This window comes from Serinus canaria, chromosome Z, assembly GCF_022539315.1.
Source record: "Serinus canaria isolate serCan28SL12 chromosome Z, serCan2020, whole genome shotgun sequence".
Taxonomy (NCBI): domain Eukaryota; kingdom Metazoa; phylum Chordata; class Aves; order Passeriformes; family Fringillidae; genus Serinus; species Serinus canaria.
In genome coordinates, this window is record NC_066343.1 from 52,173,417 (window position 1) to 52,193,164 (window position 19,748).

The window sequence follows — 19,748 nt, forward strand, 5'->3', positions numbered from 1 at the left end:
GGGTTCAAAATATGGAGAAATATAGGTAAATAAAGCTGTTCTCTGTTTTCTTTCCATTCGCATTAAAGTAGAAATTACTTGCAGAAAGACAACAAATAGAGAACAAGGCTGGTGTCACTGGCTGATAGAGATGTCAGGCAAAAGCAACAATAAAAGTATCTGTTATCCCTGTCACTGGGTTCCTTGACAAGTGTCTGTTTCTGAGGTAGCAGAGTCAACTGTAGGAATTGACTTGGAAAAGAGGCCAGGGCAAGAACAATGTGGGTCCAGACAGGTAAGGGAGAATTTCTGGATGCAAGTGAGTGACAAAATGGGTAGGGTTGGTAGGGACCACAGCAGGTCATCTGGTCCAAACTCACTTTTTAAGCAGCATTTTTCCAGAGCACGTGGCACAGGCTTGCATCCACATGGTTCTGGAATACCCCCAAAGGCTCCACAACTTCTCTGGCCAATCTGTTCCAGTACATGGTCACCTGTACAGTAAAGACGTTCTTCCCCCACACTCAGGTGGAACTTATTGTGCATCAGTGTCTGCCCACTGCCTCCTGTCCTTTTTATCAGTACTGCTGAGAAGAGCCTGATCCACCCTCCCTTCAGATTATTATAGACATTGATGAGGTCCCCTCTCAGTCATCTCTTCTTAAGGCTAAACAGACCCAGCTCCCTCTGCCTTTCCTTGTAAGAGAGATGCTCCAGACCCCTCATCACCTTTTTAGACTCCACTGAACCCACCTGAACCTAGGAGCTCCATGTCTTGATTGTCCTGAGGAGCCCAGAACTGGGCACAGCACTCCAGGTGAGGCCTCAGCAGGGCTGAGTAGAGAGGCAGGATCACCTCCCTCCACCTGCTGGCAAGGCTCTTCCTCATGCCTCCCAGGGTACCACTGGCCTCCCTGGCCATCAGGACATGCTGCTGGCTCATGGAAAGCTTCTTGTCCACCAGGACCCCCAGGTCCTTCTCCACAGAGCTGCTCCCCAGCAGGTCAGCCCCAGCCTGTGCTGGTGCCTGCGATTGTTCCTCCCCAGGTGCAGGGCCGTGCACTGGCCCTTGCTGAATTTCAGATGGTTCTTTGTCCATCTCTCCAACCTGCTGAGGTCCTTCTGAAGGGCTGCACTCCAGGGTATCAACCACTCTGTCCAGCTCTGTGTCCTCTGAATTTGCTGAGGAGGCATCTGCCCCTTCATCCAAGTGATGGATGAAGTTAAACAGTTCAGCACTGAACACCACTAGGGGTGACACTAGAGGGACACCACTAGGGACAGGCCTCCAACTAGACCCTGTGCCACTGACTGTAACCTTCTGGGATCTGTTCAGCCAGTTCTTCATCCCCTTCACTGGCCACTCATCCACTCCACATCCCTGAGTTTGTCTATGAGGATGTTAAGAGACAGTGTTGAAATCCCTACTGACATCAAGTAGACAAAATCCATTGCTCTCCCCTTTTCCTTACACTCTTACTTTATAAACCCACGGTGCCTATTCCTGATCATCATCTTGTTTTCCACATGGACAGAGATGGTCCCCAGACTGAGGCACTCAATTTCTGTTCCAGGGATGGGAGATGAGGCTAAGTAATGGGCAAGAGCTGGAAGTCACTTGCGGGATGTAGCCAGTGACTGGGATGCTAAGGATGTGGGTGTACTAGTGATAAGAGTAAGGATGAATTCAGGAGAGTGAAGGAAATAGCACTGGACAATAAAGTGTGCTGAGATTGGTCAAAATTAACCCAGCATGTATGAGGACACCTTAAAAAATAGAGGCAAGCTTACTTATACCTTAGTTATCTCTTTATCACAATGTCAGACTTTTTCCTAAAAGATAAACACTGTTAACAATTTTAGTGTGTTACATAGATTTAATAAACATTAGTTTGTTTCTAGGGATAATGATCTTCTGCCTTCTCTAAAACAGGCTTTCTGGAAAGGATTCAAACAAAGGAAAAGCTATGTTGACAGATTAAAGGTGCTTCAAGGCAATGTTGCTGCTATTGTTAAGGTAAGAACACCCAACGTGTTTTGGGGGCCAAGTATGCTTTATCCCTTGACATAGTTCATCACCACCTGGGAATCAGAGACTAGGAGCACAGGCTGGATGTTTTCCAGAAATTTGCATGGCATTCAAAGTTGTTTAACTGATAGGTTAAGCAAATTGCTTTTTGAAAGCTCTGCATTTGACTTTCAACAGGCTTTGCAGAACTTGAGGGGCTCTTGAAAGATATTTCCTTACATCTTTCTTTCCATCACTAAACTGGAAAACATTTGGGATGACAGTGTATTATTTCCTTAAAAGCTGTCAAATCTCTTTCTCTGTAAAGTTCTCACTTTTCTGAGATGCTAAAGGGACCATAACATCACAACTGGATTGTAGATCACAGGTAGAATATTGTGACAGGATATCCTGGTTTTGAGGGGGACTGGTTTAGAATTGAGACCTGAGACCTGAAGGTATAAGTTATTTCCAAAGATAATGTTACACACAGGTGGTAGAAACTGGAACTCATCTTGATATAGTGGCCTAGTGGGAATCCCTTTATCTGGTCACTGGCCAGCAGGAGCCTGATGGAACAGTCATCTGTGGCCCCGAGCACACAAGAACAGCATGCCTGCAGAAGCAGACATTCAAAAGTAAACTTAAGCACACACACAAAAGTTTGTGCAGTGTCCCTTGACTTTTTAAAAAAATTATTAAATTTTCAGATTCAGTCATGGGTCAAAATGTGGCTAGCAAGGAGAGCTTACAGGAACCGCCTACAATACTTCAAGGATCATGTAAGTAATTTTTTATCCATTTTGAACATGAAGCATGGTAGTACAACTGCAGGAGCAGTTTTGGGAAACTGGAAAGAGGGTGCAAGTTTTGCAGTGTGCTTCTGAGCAGAAGTGTGTCACAACTAATTATTTTGCCTAATCTTGATCCCTTTCAGAATGACCAAATTGTGAAAATACAAGCATTTCTTAGAGCAAACAAGGCGAGGGAGGACTACAGAACACTAAGTAAGTAGTAACATATGGATGCTGTATGTTACTGTGTTGAGTCAGGGTTTTTTATAAGTTTCAAATGAGATTTCTCAGTCTTTTATTTAACTTCAAAAGCAGGTGCAAGTGTTTGTAACACAATTGTTCTACAGCTGAAACTATTTTGCATAGCTGTACTTTTAAAGTATGACAAAAATATTGCCAACTGGCATAAACTTGAAATTTTCTGCATAGTGATCAGTTTCCTGAGGGCTTTAGGGATGTTCAGTATTGCATCAACTAACAAGCCTATTTTCTTCAACTGTAGTTGGTGCTGAAAATCCACCCTTGACTGTTCTGCGCAAATTTGCCTACCTCTTGGACCAAAGTGACTTGGACTTTCAGGAAGAACTGGAAGTAACAAGGTTAAGGGAAGAAGTGGTTACAAAAATTCGATCCAATCAACAGCTGGAGAAGGATTTGAACTTGATGGACATAAAGATTGGATTGCTGGTGAAAAACAGAATCACTCTTCAGGTCAGCAGGCTCTGTTCATGCTCCCTTGGCAGTATGCACTGAGCACTTCCCCACGTGGAAGGAGCTCAGGGTTACACAATCACAGCTGAGGCTGGAAGGGATCTCTGGAGGTCATCTGGACCCAGCCCACTACACAAGCAGGGACACCCAGAACAGATTGCCCAGGACCATGTCCAGATGGCTGATTATCTCCAACAATCTGAGCAGCCTGTACTAGTGCTCAGTCACCCTCAATTAGCCAAAATACTCCTGGTAAATTAAGCACTATCTTTGCACGTTTCTGCCTTGTGCTAGATGTTATTCTGTGGTCCTGAGATGTACATCACTGTGTTTTGCCAGTTGTGGACAATAGTAATTACTTGGTAGTTTTAAAATCTTTTGCATCTTTTCTGTGTTAAAATAGACTTCTGATCATATTGTAGACTTCACAGCAGCTTGTTCAATGCTAATTAATCATGAATTAATCTGTGTAGGAGATCAGGCCTGGCACAATAATTGTTAGTGAGCCATACTGGTGAAAGATGAAGATGTTAAAAAACTGGGTAGTAAGTAGTGCAGCAAAATTTACAAAGTTGGTAATTAGGGCACTTGGAGTAATACCACATTTAGCATGGTTGGGAAAATGTTCATTTTTCCAATCTGCCTGTTTTGTGAATATATAATCCAGAGTTTTGATCATCTTTCTGCAGGATGTGGTACTGCACAGTAAGAAACTTAACAAAAAGAGCAAAAGTCAACTGGAAGAGATGGTTATGGTTGACAAACAGGGCATCAAAGGTTTGAGTAAGGAGAGAAGAAAAAAATTGGAGGCTTATCAACACTTATTCTACCTTCTACAGGTAAATTTTAATGCAAAAATTAACATGGAGTAATTTTTTAAAGAAAAATTAGAAATATATTGTACTAATAATTTTTTAATGATTGTATTAGTGATTATGAAAATATTTCTAAATAACATGCAGACTGCAACAGACACTACGGTCAATTTCTACTACTTCCTGTCACTGAGAAAATCCTTGTTGTTTTTAAAGTGTGCAACAAATATGGCTGGTTTTTGCTTGAGCATACTTCAGTCTGTACAGAACATTCTGTCTGAAGAGGAATGTTTACTTCCATGCAGTCCATGTAAATTACTGCCACTAGTGCCATGCATTTCATGTGGTGCAAGGGAAGTGGTCTGCAATGCAGCTCACAGGACATGACGTATCTGTTCTTATGCTTTCTTTATCTGACCTCACTGACACTTTCCTAGAAGAATTTTTAGATCTTCCCAGGGCAGACGCCCTCCAAAGTAGACATGAAGTATGCAAAGTTTTCTTGGTAGATGGCTATTGTCATATGGTAAATTCTAATTGTCAACTAATACATGGACTAGAGGCAGACATGTACTATCCAGAGACTGCCAATAAAATCCTTAATGGAGCTTCTCACTGATTGTGCAGCAGTCTGTGTTTCTTACATACTAGGATTTGGAGAAAAGTAAAACACTCATGGAAAAGTGACATATATTTGAGTCAATATAACTGCTTTAGGCATGAACAAATGTAGAGAGCTGCCCTCCAAGTGGGCAGCTCTCTACATTTGTTCATGCCTGGTCCTGGTCAACCGTATGCAAGTCATTTTTTTTGCTTTGTAGACTAATCCCACGTATCTGGCAAAGCTGATTTTCCAGATGCCACAAAACAAATCAACGAAGTTTATGGATACAGTCATCTTCACTCTATACAATTATGCCTCCAATCAACGGGAAGAATACCTGCTTCTCAAACTCTTCAAAACTGCTCTAGAAGAGGAGATAACGTATGTGCAATCACAGAAAGTGTTCAGCTAGTTTGTGTTTTAGACAGTTCAATGAATGCTTCATGCTTAAAGGAAGCTGGTGGTTAATCTTTAAACTACCATAAAATTACATACATAATTTTATTACAAGAGAACTTTGTTTTCTGGGTGTCACTCTTTAACTCAAGTGATTGCTGATTCAAGAAAAAAATAATCTTTCTATGGCAAACTGTATTCCTCTATGGAAAAATGGCTTGTAAAAAGATGCTAGGGCTTCTTGTCTTGTGCTTAAGTATGTAAGGGCAGAGAAAGTATTATCTTTTTTCATATAATCTTATGTTCTGTAAGTGAAGATTGGTGGCTTATCCTGAAATAATGAAATGTTTACTTTATGCCCTTAATGGATACTGGCTGAACAGGTATTTGGGTCTGAATCAGGGATAAATTAGCTGCCATGGACTATGCTATGTTCCAGGACATTACTATAACACATGCAGAATTCAGATGGTAGTCTCTACATACCAGCTTATTTTATATAAAAGCCTTAAGAAATAGGCTATATAAAGAGGTTTCAGCATAGAAATAGAGTAGTTTTAAAAGTGTGGTTTTCGAAAATATGGATTACTGCACACATAAGTCAGAGCTCTTCTGTTCCTGATACAGCTCTAAGGTAGACCAGATTCAGGATATCGTTACTGGAAACCCCACTGTCATTAAGATGGTTGTCAGCTTCAACCGAGGCGCTCGCGGACAGAACACTCTGCGCCAGCTCCTGGCCCCGGTGGTGAAGGAAATCATGGAGGACAAGTCTCTCATCATCAACACTAGTCCTGTGGATGTTTACAAAGCATGGGTAAACCAGCTAGAAATGCAGACTGGTGAGGCCAGGTGAGTGAGGAAGCTGGACATATTGTATCATACATGTGAGGAATCCCACAGTTCTGCTCTCCCGTTCTTTCTCTGACAAATCGTCCTGTACTTGTGCCCATGCACCCCTTCTCAATCTTCCTCCAGCAGAGAGATTTTTGGGGAGAGATACTTGAAACAGGTGCTTTAACTTGTTCTGAAAAATGAAAGGATCGCTTTTATTGTCATGACCTTCCAAAGCCAATTACTAAATCTTTGTAAATGTAATAGACTATGCCATAGAACAACTTAGTCTTTTTCTCAAGTTTTTTACTAACAGCATGTTAGTAGTGTCCCAGGCTTTGATGAGCTGTGCTTGGATAGAGATGTGGAGATGCATGCTTTATATTTGTATTCTGCTTCTGTTATTAAGGGAAAGTACATGATAACATGTGCACAACTAAGCAAATTACTGACTTCCAAAAAAAAGGAAGCCAAAGCATCTAAGACTTTTAGTAACAAAATCCAGCTTCAGTTCTATTTCTCAGACTTTTGTTCACTGATGGCCCTTATGAAGAAAAAAAGTATTTTTATTCTCAAATGCATTTAACCTGGTTTCATGTTTATTTTTTGCTTTGCAGCAAACTGCCATACGATGTGACCACAGAACAAGCACTGACACACCCAGAAGTGGTCAATAAACTGGAATCATCCATTCAGAGCTTGCGGGCAGTAACTGACAAAGTTCTCACATCCATATTCTCTTCTCTCAATATGATGCCGTAAGTGCTGTGTTAGGACTCTCCAAGCGGCAGTTCACGTGCAGTTCACTTGAACCTCTGTGATGGAGATCCTTTCAAATCCTTTCCAGGCTTTCAGAGGCTTGTGATACTTCCTCTCGGATGCGTTGCCCAGCAGAGGGAGTGGTTTCTCTGCCTCTGCCCTGCTTTAGCAGCCTGGCAAACCTCTCCCTGTACTTGAAACATTTTGTGTTTTCCATTGTCAACTCTTTCTAGTGTTTCAAGGGAGTGGGCAAAAAGCCATAACTTAAGCTGACTAGAATGAAAGCTTTCTGTTTCATCTAAGTATTTTCCAATATTTTTCCTTTTCATCTGTTCTACATGTAGTTATGGAATGAGGTACATAGCCAAAGTTCTGAAGAGCTCACTCCATGAGAAATTCCCGGATGCAACTGAAGATGAACTATTAAAGGTAGATGACTTTCCTAGGGCACACTGCCAGCAGCCTGTTGTTTTACTGACAAAGTGGATTTTTATTTACACTAAATATTCTAAGGAACTGGGAAAGCAGCATTTATTGAAGGAATTTGGCACTTCTTATTGAGTTGCAAAGGGGCTAAGGAAGGGGAGCAGGGAATTCTGTTGCCACAATCTAAGTATGTTAATCTGGGTGCTCAGCAATTCTTATGGAAAAGGGTGCTCAACCTGTTTTGGATAATAACTGTAGTGACAAGGCTGGAGTTTATCTGAATCATCCTGGGGCTTGGATTGATAGTGAGGTCCTTGTCACCACCAGTCCTTTCACTGGAGAACACTGTAGTCCTCTTCTCTTTTTTTTCCTCCCCATCTTAAGTTTTTAACATGTCAAGAAATTGTAATTTAAATCCAATGAGGAAGGTTTCTAAAAGAAAAGTTTGAGTAGATTATACTACACTTGGATTATATTACACTTAAGATGCTTGCAAAAGTTGTAGAAATGGCATTTGTACAGACTGAAAAATAAGGTGTGAGTGTAAGTATGATACTGGCACAGTGGCTGTTGTTACCCTACCACAGACATGGTGTCTCTTCAGAGAAATTAAGGGAATTGCTCCATAAGCCTTCTAAACAGCTGAGAGACTGACAACCCTGTCAAATTAGGACTATTTTGCACTTCAATAAAGACATTAAATGGTAATTACATGGTTCAAAAAGTACAAGGTTTTCATTTTAGCTGAACTTCCCTATTCTTCACTGTCCATCACTCCAGCAATACAGATTAAAAAAACTGCTCAACACATTAAAAAACTTGAATAGCAAATGGAGTACCCACTTGAAAGCCTTTAAATATGTAAGCTGGAAGTTCTGCAGGTGCATGCATATAAGCTAAAGCAAATTGCAGAAAGCAAAGTCCTGCCTGTTTCTGAGACCAGGTATTCTTTGAAGTTGCCATCTTCAGAAGATGCAGCAGCATTGTTACAGAAATTGCATTTTGGGAAATCTGTTCTCTAGATTACTAGGGCTGCATTGCAGTCCAGTCCCTTTGAGAAGCAATGCATCCCCTTATCAACAAGTGCATTAAATGCTGCCAGCATCTGCTGCAGTATCTGCTGCAGCACTTCAAAGAATGAGCCCTGAGAGCAGAACCTTGCAACACTTAGAAGAGTTGTGTTTGTGTTTAACTCCATGCCTTGCATTAGCTGAACTACAGCCAGTATCAAATTGAAATGCGATTGTAAATCCATAACTGATGTTCTCAGAGGTTTGTAGGAGGAGTATCACGTAAGAGGTTCTTCCAGTTAGCCCCATAGGTAATGTGTGTCTTAAGGATTCTTGTAGCACCAGTTCCCATGGTCTAATTTAGAAGTAGAGATGATTGGTCATGTTTTGTAAGGTGTTGTTCCTGTATGCAAAGGGAAGATCTCAACTTTTTTCTGTTTCTTTAGATTGTTGGCAACCTTCTGTACTATCGCTACATGAACCCCGCCATAGTTGCTCCTGATGGCTTTGATATAATTGATATAACAGCTGGGGGGCAGATACACCCTGACCAGAGGAGAAACCTAGGCTGTGTGGCAAAAGTCCTCCAGCATGCTGCTTCCAACAAACTCTTTGAAGGAGAAAGCGAACATCTGTCATCTATGAACACTTACCTCTCACAGACCTACCAGAAGTTCAGGTATGCACAGCCCTTACAAATACCTGCAGAGTGAGAGTTTTCCTCCAGGATGAGTAAGGGAGGCGGACTCCTTGTTGATAGCAATTTCCCGTTTTAAAATGTTAAAAATGTTTAGTGATATGGCCAAAAAAAAATGCTCACTGGCAAGGAAACCCGAGCAAGAGTAGCAGGTTGTATTTTAGTTTGTGCATTAATTTGAGATCATCTCTGTTGTCTTGCTTGCAGTTCCTTACTGCAAACACAGGTTGAGAACAGACTGTGGTAACTCATTATCCAGAAAAATCAATGTCTGCTTTTATTTGGGAGGATATCTGAACGTGTTGTTTGAGGAAGAAAAATACATTTGTCAGGACAAAGTTGTAGGGTTTTATCTTTTTGACAGATTCTATACAGATATCATTCTTTTATCTTGCAATCATAGGAAACTGCATGTTTTCCTACATTCTGGGACACAAGTTCTTTGGGGTTATTACCCATTCATTGCTATTACTTTGTGGTATTGTTGAGTTTTGCAATAAACTTGCACTCAGAGTTTCTGTCTTTAGTGTCTGCCCTTTGTGAAAGCAAATGCACTGTTCATACAATGGGTTTCCTTGAGAGATGTCAACCATGGACACAGAGAATTCAACTTAGTAATTTAAATGAAGTATTTAAGGGCGTGACATAAACGTGAAGAAGCTATAAGGTAGAAACTGCAACAGTTAGAATAACAAATGCTAATGAAAGAGCACTGCTCTAGTCAGCCCTTGTCTGCTACAAAAGGAAGAATCCCTCTCCTAATTAAGCTAACTTAATTATCTGTATGCCTATGCTCTGTACTTTAACTAAGCCCTTCTTAGATAGCAGCAGTGGCTGCCCTTATCTGCCTGTTCCCCTTTGGAACAATACTAGCAATGTTAGCTATGCTCAAAGCTATTAAGCCTGCCTAGATCTTTTACTCTGCATTGATGTACTTGTGCAGAAATTTGTCCACACCCTTCCTAAGCCTTTGAGTTCATCTGCCTTCACAAGTCCTCCTGTAGCAATTTGTAGAAGTTTGCCACCTGTTAGTTAAAATTAAAATTTTCCTGCAGTTTCATTGCATATCCTATTGGCCATCATTTTTTGGACTGATTAATGAATTCTGCACATATCTCATTCGATACCACTGTGATTTTTTCTAACTTGATGTGTAGTCCCCAGCTTTTCCTCTCTGAAGTGAAGAATCTCAGCCCATTTTCTTTTTGCTTTTTAATTATTCTTTTCCAATACTTTAAAGGTGCTGTGCACCTGAAACCATACCCTCCTCAACACCCTAGGGCGGGCACAATATGGCTCCTGGAGCAAATCTATAGGCACCATCCAAACCCCTGCTTTTCCCAGCTGCCACATTTCAAGTCTTTTCACTTCAGTAAACAAAGTGGTTTTTACAAGAGGACCCTGCTGGTTCTCAGTTGTCTGTGCACATCCCTGAAGAAGTCAGTAGCTTGGAGAGACACCAGTTATCATTTTGGGAAGCAGGTCTCAGTACTCCATGTGCATGCTAGTCATATTGAAGTAACACTTCAACACATATTCTGCATTTTTTTCCTCTCAGGGTTCTTATATTTATAAACAATACTACATTTTCTCTTGTTCTGAGCACCTCATTTTCTGCCTAACAGCAATATAAACATTTGTGGGACAAATGGGAATTTTGTGCATCTATTTCAGTCAATTCCTTCTCAGCACACCTCATAGTGAATTGCCTTCATAAAATAACGGAAATCCTTTTATCATTTCTAAGCCATTAAATAGATATTTCTCTAGGTCTTTAAAATTTGCCTTGTTTAATAGGTAGGGGAAACAAGCCAAGCCCTTTAAAACAGTCTTCCACCAGATACCCAGGAAAGAGAATACTTCATCACTTGTATTGTCGTGTTGCCTCCTTGAAACATTGAGGCTAGATGGCAGGTTATGAGAGAAACATAATGCATGTCAAAGACTTGACTGTAGCTTTTTTATACAGGCTAAATAAAGTGAATTTATAAGGGACAATTATTGAAGTCTTTCTCATTTTCTCTTAGGAATTTTTTTCAAGCAGCATGTGATGTTCCTGAACCAGAGGAGAAATTCAATATTGATGAATACTCTGATATGGTGACCCTCAGCAAGCCTGTCATATATATTTCCATTGAAGAAATTATCAATACCCATTCAGTAAGTCAATCAAAACAGACTAGTCAGTGGACTATAGCACACAGATTATCAAATATTTGCAGCTAACATTCCCTGGGGAAAGCTTGGTTTTCATTCTTATTTTTGAAGCAATTTCTTCACTTCATCTCTAAAATGCTCTGAAGCTGAATATTAGATTTTTTTTCCCTAGGAAAAATGCAAATGCTGCTTTCATGCAAAAGTGTCAGCTTGAATAATAATTAGTATGTAACACTTTCTGAGGAGGAGAAGGAACAATTATGTTCCAGTCTCACGTGACATTTCTAACTTTAAAACTATTTTCTGTCTTGGGTAAGAAAGTAAAAGCAGTTTGAAGGAAAACCTTTGGGAACAGAAATTGTATACTGAGGCTCTGGCATTCTGTCATGTGACTTGTTGGAAGCTGATGAAAACATCAGTTTTAGAAGAATTGATGCCGTGGTATCATTCCTATTCTTACTGTGGGTAAAAAGCAGAGTAACTGCAGTCTGAAGCATGACTTTATAGGGTGTAAGATAAATGTTTCCCACATGTTCCTCCTAAAACTGGGATACTACTATCTGTTTCCTGTCTTGCAATATGTCCCCTGTGTGTCCCCCCACACCCAAGTAAAAAAAAAAAAAAAACCACAACAACATTCCCCCATCAAAAAAAAAAAAAAACCAGCCCACGAACACCACAAAGATTCTCTCAAATATTGCCAGATACACCAGGGAAAACAGAACACCCAACTCACAGTAGGCCACTCTATAACTTAGTTTTTTCCAAGTGAAAACTAATAAGCTAATCTGCTAAAAAAACCTTTCTGGTTTGCTTTGTGCCTGTTCTTTTAATTTTTGAAGCAACAAACCTATGCCTGCAGGTAATGACCAGAATTTATATGTGAACACGAGTCTTTTCAGTGAGTCTAGAGGCTGGCATAACATACCTATTGGGTGTTGCAGAGCTGGTTCCACACTTAATAAATACAGTTCTTCTGAAAGGTATCACTGACACTGTTGTAAGCTACTGGAATGGATACACAGAAAATAGGTGTCTTTTTGTGGATCACCAACACTGTCTTTATTCTGTGACAATCAGGATTTTGTTAGTCTTAATTGCAAATCTTCTGCTCAGCCATTATATCTAGCACTCCAGAGACTACAGCTGGAGAAGCAAGACAAGCTGTTGTACAGCAAGGGCAACCCTAAATTCTAGCCCAGAATCCAGTGTGCTTCCTGGCCTTGGGAAGGTCCTCCATAATCCTGATCATGATAGGTCTGTGTTTTTCAACATTTAATTAGTTTCCAGACTTAGTTTCAAGTATAAAGATACCAGAAAAGCTTTTTCTGGATGATGGTTTCATTTGCATTTGTTTATAGCTGCTTTTGGAACACCAGGATGCCATTGCCACTGAGACTAATGACCTGCTGAATGAATTGCTGGAAGGCCTGGGACCTGTTCCTGATATAGAATCTTTCCTTGGTATGCTGTTTTCTGTCTTTGAGTGACTGAATTTTATGGGAAAATTCAACAGAGGTTTGACTTAAATATTATTATGTCTCTCAGAGTAATAGCTTCTGCCTCTCTGTTTACTACAGTATTATTTTCCAAACACTTTTTGTAACAGTGAACCTTATATTTGAACCTTTTTCTTACTCTGCAATACTCACTCTAAAAATTAATGTGTGATTCAAAATCCAAACATTACTAATATTTTGAATGATCCAGTTGTGCAGATAAGAAACAAGTTATTTTTTTAACAATCTGGTCTTAAGATTTGCAAGTGTTGGGTAGAAACTTAGAAAAAGTACATAGAGAATTCTAAAAACAGCCATTTTTAGTTTTGATACTTAATTATCCAACAAAAATTGTGCAGATTTCTTAGAAAGTAATGCATTTGACTGGTATTTAATTTGCATGTATTGTAGAAAACTGTTTAGAAAGTAGCTAGGAGTCATGGATAACACCAACATTGAAGTGAATAGCCTGTTAACATAGCTTCTACTCTTCTGTTTGTTCATTATCACTGCATGTTAGGATAAAGGATGTTACATTGTATTATTCTTTGAGAAGACAACTCCTTTCACACTCCAGGAGCCTTAAAAGCAAGGATTGGTGTAACATCCAAAATATTGCAGCTGGGCTTATAAATAGCTAAGCTGTTTTGATCGATGTCCAAAAAAAGACTGCTTCTAAGTGGGAGGAGGTGGAGTCACTACATAATAAGCTTAATATTTCTGATTGTTTACAGTGATTCATCTAGGTACTTGTTTGCTTCATGTACTGAATCATGGGAAAATTGGAAAACTTGGAGTAAAATATGTTTCCTTTTAGGGGAAGGAGCTGTTGATCCCAATGACCCCAACAGGGAAAGCACACTGAATCAACTTGCCAAAACAGAGATTTCACTGTCTCTAACAAGCAAGTATGAGTTACGAGAAGGTGAAGATCAGGATCTCAAAAGTTTGATGATAAAGTAAGTTTTGCTCAAACATGTATATTCTGCCAATGCTTATTGATTTTGTTTGTTTTTAAATATTGCTTTTTAAATATTTACCCTGCCTAAGTACATTTCTGAGGTGCTGAGTGCATTCAGTTTTCAAAAGACAGTTTCAAAAGACAGCTACTCAAACTTTTACAAAAATCAAAACAACTATCAGTTTTTTCCAGAAAAACAGATATATTGCCATCTGTGTTTTGGAGCATGACTGCATTATTACCTAGGAAATGTTTTTTCATGAAGCTGTAAAAGCACTCTACTTTAAAATGCCACAGCCTTGGGAAAGCAGAGATGAAAAGCAGTCTACACTTATAAGGGTCAGACAGTATTGCCATGTCCTTTCTTTCCCCTCAAAAATAAACACTTTCCTGACAAGCTGTCATCAGCCATTTGAAAAGAATGTAACTGTTGCTTCAGCAAGAATAGCACATGCTGTGTGCTTTTATCCAGGAAAGAAAATTGTGTTTATTCTGCCTTGGGAACAAATTAAAAAATGGCTGCAGGGATACTCTGGAATACAGGCTACTTTATAGCAAAAATTAATTCTATAACAGCACTTTGTTTCACATTATTGGCACCCATCCTTTAATGTTATTTCAAGCTATCCAGAAAAGGGATTGGCCAACTTTAGACCCTAGTACAATCTGAGAAAGGAGGAGAACAGAATGCTGCTCTCTTCTATTACTGTGCTTATTTGTACCCTGTGTGTGTGTGACAGCAAAGATGCACATTAAAAATTTCACATTGAAATGGAAAGACAATAACTAGCACCAATAACTAAGAGGGCAGACAAGGGCTGTAATTAAAATCTGATCTATTAAGCCATTTGGGTTTTTTTAATCAGAAATAAGTATTCTGGATTTGTTCAATGGTGTGACTTTTTACTTCTGACAGAGCAACTGTACCTAGGCAGAATATCACTTTAAACTATTAGGCTTTATCATAGAAATTTTGACAATGTTTAGACATTTTCCTTGGAAACTTAAGCTGCATCTTTAATTTTTTGTTAATTGTTAAGAGTAATGAGCTATTTCAGTAATGCTGTCCTCTAAATTATTAGAATTCTGTTGCAGGATATTCTTAGAAGTATTAAGAACAAATAGGCAGCAGGAATGAGATAAATTCTTACCAAGAAAAGAACTGGTTAACTTATCGGGCTAGCAGCTTCCCTTTTTTAGCAAGGAAATGCTTCTTGTCCGTTGTTGCTACAGAAACATCTGTCCTTAAGGACATAAGTGCGCTGCATCAAATGAAAAATTCCTTCAAAGTTCAGCAGTTTTGAGTGCATTTCTACTGCATTCAGTAAATATGACACTTAATGGCATGATGAGTAACTCAGGCTTTTCAGATGTCACATTTCTGTCTACTGTTTTGTCACGATCACAATTAAAATCCATACGTGAATTGTTGCTTGTATTTTATTAACACTAACTGGTTTACTGTGCTAGTTATTTGTTTTCTAAAATAAATGGAGGGAAGCTTACATGTATTTCTCTATTCAGACTGTGTGGAAACCAGATACTCAATGCTGTTAAAGGAAGCTGTGAAATATAAAAAGCTAGAAAGCAAATTTTACCAATAATCCATAATAAAAGGGGAGTTTACTACTTTTATGGTCGAAGAAATTACATGTACAAGTGATGCAGTGATAACTGTTTTGTAATATCTACATATCCTTTTCAAAAGGACCAAAAGACTCATTGTGGATGTGATACGAACACAACCAGGGGATACACTCTCAGAAATATTAGAAACACCAGCCACTGCACAACAGGTAAGTGTTATACTGTGCCTGAATAGGGAAGTATTTCATTATAGCTATAAAGTATTTTATTATTGCTATAGCTATTATAGCCTTAACAGAGTTCTAACAGTTTTCTCCATCATATTATAACAAAGAAAAAAAAATAGAGTCTTCAAAATATGAGACTTGTGTAGCTGGGGTTTTTTACTGTATAATTGGAAACAATTTCAGAGGGAAACAAAATATAAGTCTTGCTGTGAGCTACACTAGACTAGACTATATTTTCTTGCTGTATTGGAATCACTAGAATGTGACTAGAATATTTTTTTCCTTTACTTTTTTTTTGTAAACATGGTCTTTTCTCTCCCATATTATAATACAACAAAGCCTGAGGTGAATCTTTCTACTCAATCTTTTTTTTCCCCCTCTTTAAATTCAGTATTGTAACTCAGCTTGCCTGACCCTTTAGTTTATTTGCCTAACCTATACAAGCAAATCTCAGGGAACAACTGCTTAGTACGGGAATTGAGTGGGAAGAGCTCACAGTTGAAGTCTTTCCCATCGACAATGACACACAAAAATGCATTCTAATAACGTGCAGATTTTAGCTCACCTCAGTATCTGCATATGTAGGAAACACCTATTAGATCTGGACAGTCCTCCCACAACTTGGTGAAGTCATTGAGCCTGGGTGAATTAGACATTTTGATTAATTCAAATGTGCGTCTCAGTGTTGTCACTACGTACCTAAGGTACGTCCAAAGGCATAGTAAATGGGGTACTTTGATACCAAGTGGTAATAGGACATCAAGATTCCACCCTGATTCTTGAAAATCTTCTATTCAATGTACTTGAGAATTCAATGTACTTGAATTCTTTACAGTTATCAAAATATGGAAAATAACTCTTCTGGATTTTTTTTTCCCCCCCAGGAATCTGAGAATTTGAAACTTGTAGAAAAACGTGCCATCTTAGATTCCAAAACTCCAGAGAAAATGAAGAACAGTCAGTCTATTTTTGAAGATGGGCAGCTACCAATAGAACAAAAGAAAAGGAAAATTCAGAGAAATCTCCGGACATTGGAACAAGCAGGACTAGTGTCTTCAGCAACTAAGTACCAAGAAATTATAAATGAGATTGCTAAGGTAAACTGAGTGTTTCCCTGTATATCAATGTTTTTTAGCATCTAGCCTAAATCCATTCCAATTAGAGAAGTAAAAAGCATATATTTTAGGGAATGCTTCCCTAAACTACGGAATATCCACATATGAAGCGAATTGTTTTCATTCCCTGACAAAATAAGTGAAGGACAGTACACTCCTGAATACCTGTCTCAAATGAATGACATAAAACTGCAACCTTTGTTATCCAAATCTGATATTGAATTTGATGCTGATGGTGATTTAACTCCTCCTCTATCCCTTTGTATATTTTAACAGTAACTGGAATTGCTCAATGGTGTTTCAATTAAGAATGGCTGTGCTCTTGGTGATGTTTCAAAAGTCTTAAATCCCCATGAAATATTATCTGATTGGCATTAACACTGATCTGCTGTGGTTAGGCAGGACACAAGAATAGTGGGCCAATGTGGTGCCATCCTGAGGCTGATAAAGCACAGGGACTGTTCTCAACAAATCCTATTCCACATCCACAACCCATACTGGCCATAAGAACCTCTAGTATATTCAACTATCTTTAGCACAAAAATGACATTTTACTTAAGAGTTCTGGGTTTGTTAGGCCCTGTAGAGCACAGCAAAGTTCAACACCACTTTTATATATGAGTAGCAATGTGATTGCCATGTGAACAAACTGTAGTACTCCCTACAGGTACTATTCTTGTAAGAACTAACAGGATAATTTTGTGCTTTCTCTCAGTAATGGAGTCAGATTTTGTAAATACAAATTGGGATGGTAATGAACTGAGGCTTTTTAAAGTTTCAAATTAATAAATTTATTTAGGATATCCGGAATCAAAGAAGATACAGACATCATCGAAAAGCTGAACTGGTGAAACTCCAGCAGACTTTGAATGCACTTAACTCCAAGACAGCATTTTATGAGGAACAAATTAATTATTACAACACCTATATAAAAACTTGCTTAGACAACTTAACAAGAAAGTGAGTTGAGTCTTTCTTTCTTTTAATGTGTCTTTTAGTGTTGTTAACTGTGTCAGCATCTGGATATTAAAGTCTTGCATTTATTTAAGACTGCCTTGGAGAAAGAAAAGTCTACGTCTATGTAAAGAGATGTATAGATGTTTTCAATATATTTAATTGGTGCTACTTTGCAGATCCACTTGCAAGGTTGGAGGTCTTAAATCTTTGGGAAGTAATTATTGGTTTCTTCTTTTTTAAAAAAGTTTGGGGTTTATTTTTAGAATGGAAAAGGGGGAAATAAATGCCTAAATAATTTTACCTTTCAGATATGACAGAGTTACTTAAAAGCAATCCCCCCAACAATGCTACCAAAGTGTTAAAATTAAAACATTTTACTGACATGAACAGGAATTTTCCTTGTGCATGCTTCATTGATCCAAAAATTAACTCTAATTACAGAGCATTTACCATTTATGTCACCTTAAGTTTACAAATTGCTATTTTAAACTGAAGATTGTGGGCTTTTCAGGATCAGAGTTGCATTTCACAATAGAATTGAAAGAAGTGCTAAAAGATGATTCAAAATAATTGGCAAGATATTTAGATGATTCACTGCATGCTAAAAATTCCTCTAACTATGAGATTGTTAGGGATGTTAATTTGGTTTTTTTAGAAAAGTTCAAGAAAGAGTGAAAGAAAGTTAAATATGGCTAGAAGAGTAACTGAAATATTAAGGATCTGACAAACACACCAAAAGCCAGTTTTCTTGTTCTCTTTCCAGAAATTCAAGGAGGTCAATTAAATTAGATGGAAAAGAGGAGGTGAAGGGAAGCAAAAAACTGAAACAGACCTCACTAAAGTACACAGCTGCAAGACTTCATGAAAAAGGTGTCATCCTAGAAATTGAAGACCTTCAAACCAATCAGTAAGTGCAGTACAAAACAATTCTGAGTATTTTCTAATCAACAATTTCTGAAGGGGCCTGGCTTTTGATAAAAGAAATATTAACAATTTCCCATGCCACAGCTAAAATTACCAAATTACCTCAGACTTCTGCATTCAGAAGGATACAGTCTAATTTTTTTTTTTTTTTTTTTTTTTTTTCACTTTGCTGCATTATTAATTATTACCTTGGGAAAGTATTTCAACAAGCCAGCCCTAGCTGGTCCTAGCTAACCATCTGACATGGACAAGTGCAAGTTTGGCAGCAGACTCACCATTAATGACCACATTTTTATGCAGTTGTAGCAATCTTTTTTCGTATAGTGACCAGTCACTTTCAAATAACTTTGTAAACCTCAGGTTTTCTGCTCTTCCTCACTATGGCAGGGTGAATGGATGTGGTGGTTTAACATCTCTTTTGTATTCTTCCATTCTGAGGCTGTGGTAGTGAAAGTCTGCCATTCTTTGTACCTTACCATCCACCTTCTGCATGGAAAAGTTTCCTTCAGTTTTACTTTTTTTCTGGGGTTTTTTTTCCCCCCCTAAGTAGCTTCATCAAGCCACCTGAGGCAAATATGTACCTGCAAGGAGATGCCTGGGCATGGCAGAAGGAAAATCTGGTTGTCCTGTTTCTGTCCACTGCGTGTTAGATCCAATTTGTTCACTGAACTTCCTAAAGCCTTTTTTTCCTTTTTTGGTGTCTTGTTTTGTTGATTTTTTTGTTGTTGTTGTTTGTTGGTTTAGTTTTGGTTGGTAGGTTGTTTTATTTGTTTGGTTGTGTTTTTCTGGGTTGGGTTTTTTTGGGGGGTTCTTTCTCCAGTACAACAGACTTCAGAACTCTGTATTTCATACTACCAGTACTGCCAGAAAGTCTCTAGGAAGACACTGTATGGAGTGCAGTGCAGGGAGAGATGGAGTGATTTATTTGACACCAACAACACTGCTTGTGGTCAAAAATTCTGTGTTCTGCAGGCTTTCTCCACAAAACTGTCTCAGGATTATATGAAACTGCGCAGCCCATGTATTCAATTACCTTTCTTCTTTCAAGGTTTAAGAATGTGATGTTTGATATCACACCTGGAGAAGAAGTGGGTGACTTTGAAATCAAAGCAAAATTTTTAGGAGTTGAGATGGAAAAAGTGCAGCTCCATTTCCAGGTTTGAATTTTGTTACTTTGCTATATAGCTGTTGCATATGCTGTTTCATTTCCTGTAACTACAAACTTTTTCAATATTTTCTTCACATTTATCCATGAACCAGTCAATCAGTACAGAGCAGCAGCTAACGT

General features: G+C 38.7%; 1 protein-coding gene across 6 annotated transcripts in view; it reads left to right on the top strand.

Moving 5' to 3' along the window:
• IQGAP2 (IQ motif containing GTPase activating protein 2) overlaps positions 1 to 19,748 on the top strand; it is a 123,698-nt gene that overhangs the window by 102,719 nt on the left and 1,231 nt on the right. For all 6 annotated transcript variants that reach the window (XM_050986618.1, XM_050986620.1, XM_050986621.1 and 3 more), the window contains 18 exons: positions 1,913 to 1,996; positions 2,698 to 2,769; positions 2,925 to 2,994; positions 3,284 to 3,492; positions 4,182 to 4,331; positions 5,129 to 5,292; positions 5,935 to 6,159; positions 6,759 to 6,899; positions 7,245 to 7,329; positions 8,783 to 9,015; positions 11,061 to 11,193; positions 12,552 to 12,654; positions 13,507 to 13,648; positions 15,359 to 15,446; positions 16,349 to 16,561; positions 17,379 to 17,539; positions 18,300 to 18,443; positions 19,509 to 19,617. In XM_050986618.1, the coding sequence (XP_050842575.1) occupies positions 1,913 to 1,996; positions 2,698 to 2,769; positions 2,925 to 2,994; positions 3,284 to 3,492; positions 4,182 to 4,331; positions 5,129 to 5,292; positions 5,935 to 6,159; positions 6,759 to 6,899; positions 7,245 to 7,329; positions 8,783 to 9,015; positions 11,061 to 11,193; positions 12,552 to 12,654; positions 13,507 to 13,648; positions 15,359 to 15,446; positions 16,349 to 16,561; positions 17,379 to 17,539; positions 18,300 to 18,443; positions 19,509 to 19,617 (2,526 nt within the window). The remainder of the gene's footprint in view (positions 1 to 1,912; positions 1,997 to 2,697; positions 2,770 to 2,924; positions 2,995 to 3,283; positions 3,493 to 4,181; positions 4,332 to 5,128; positions 5,293 to 5,934; positions 6,160 to 6,758; positions 6,900 to 7,244; positions 7,330 to 8,782; positions 9,016 to 11,060; positions 11,194 to 12,551; positions 12,655 to 13,506; positions 13,649 to 15,358; positions 15,447 to 16,348; positions 16,562 to 17,378; positions 17,540 to 18,299; positions 18,444 to 19,508; positions 19,618 to 19,748) is intronic.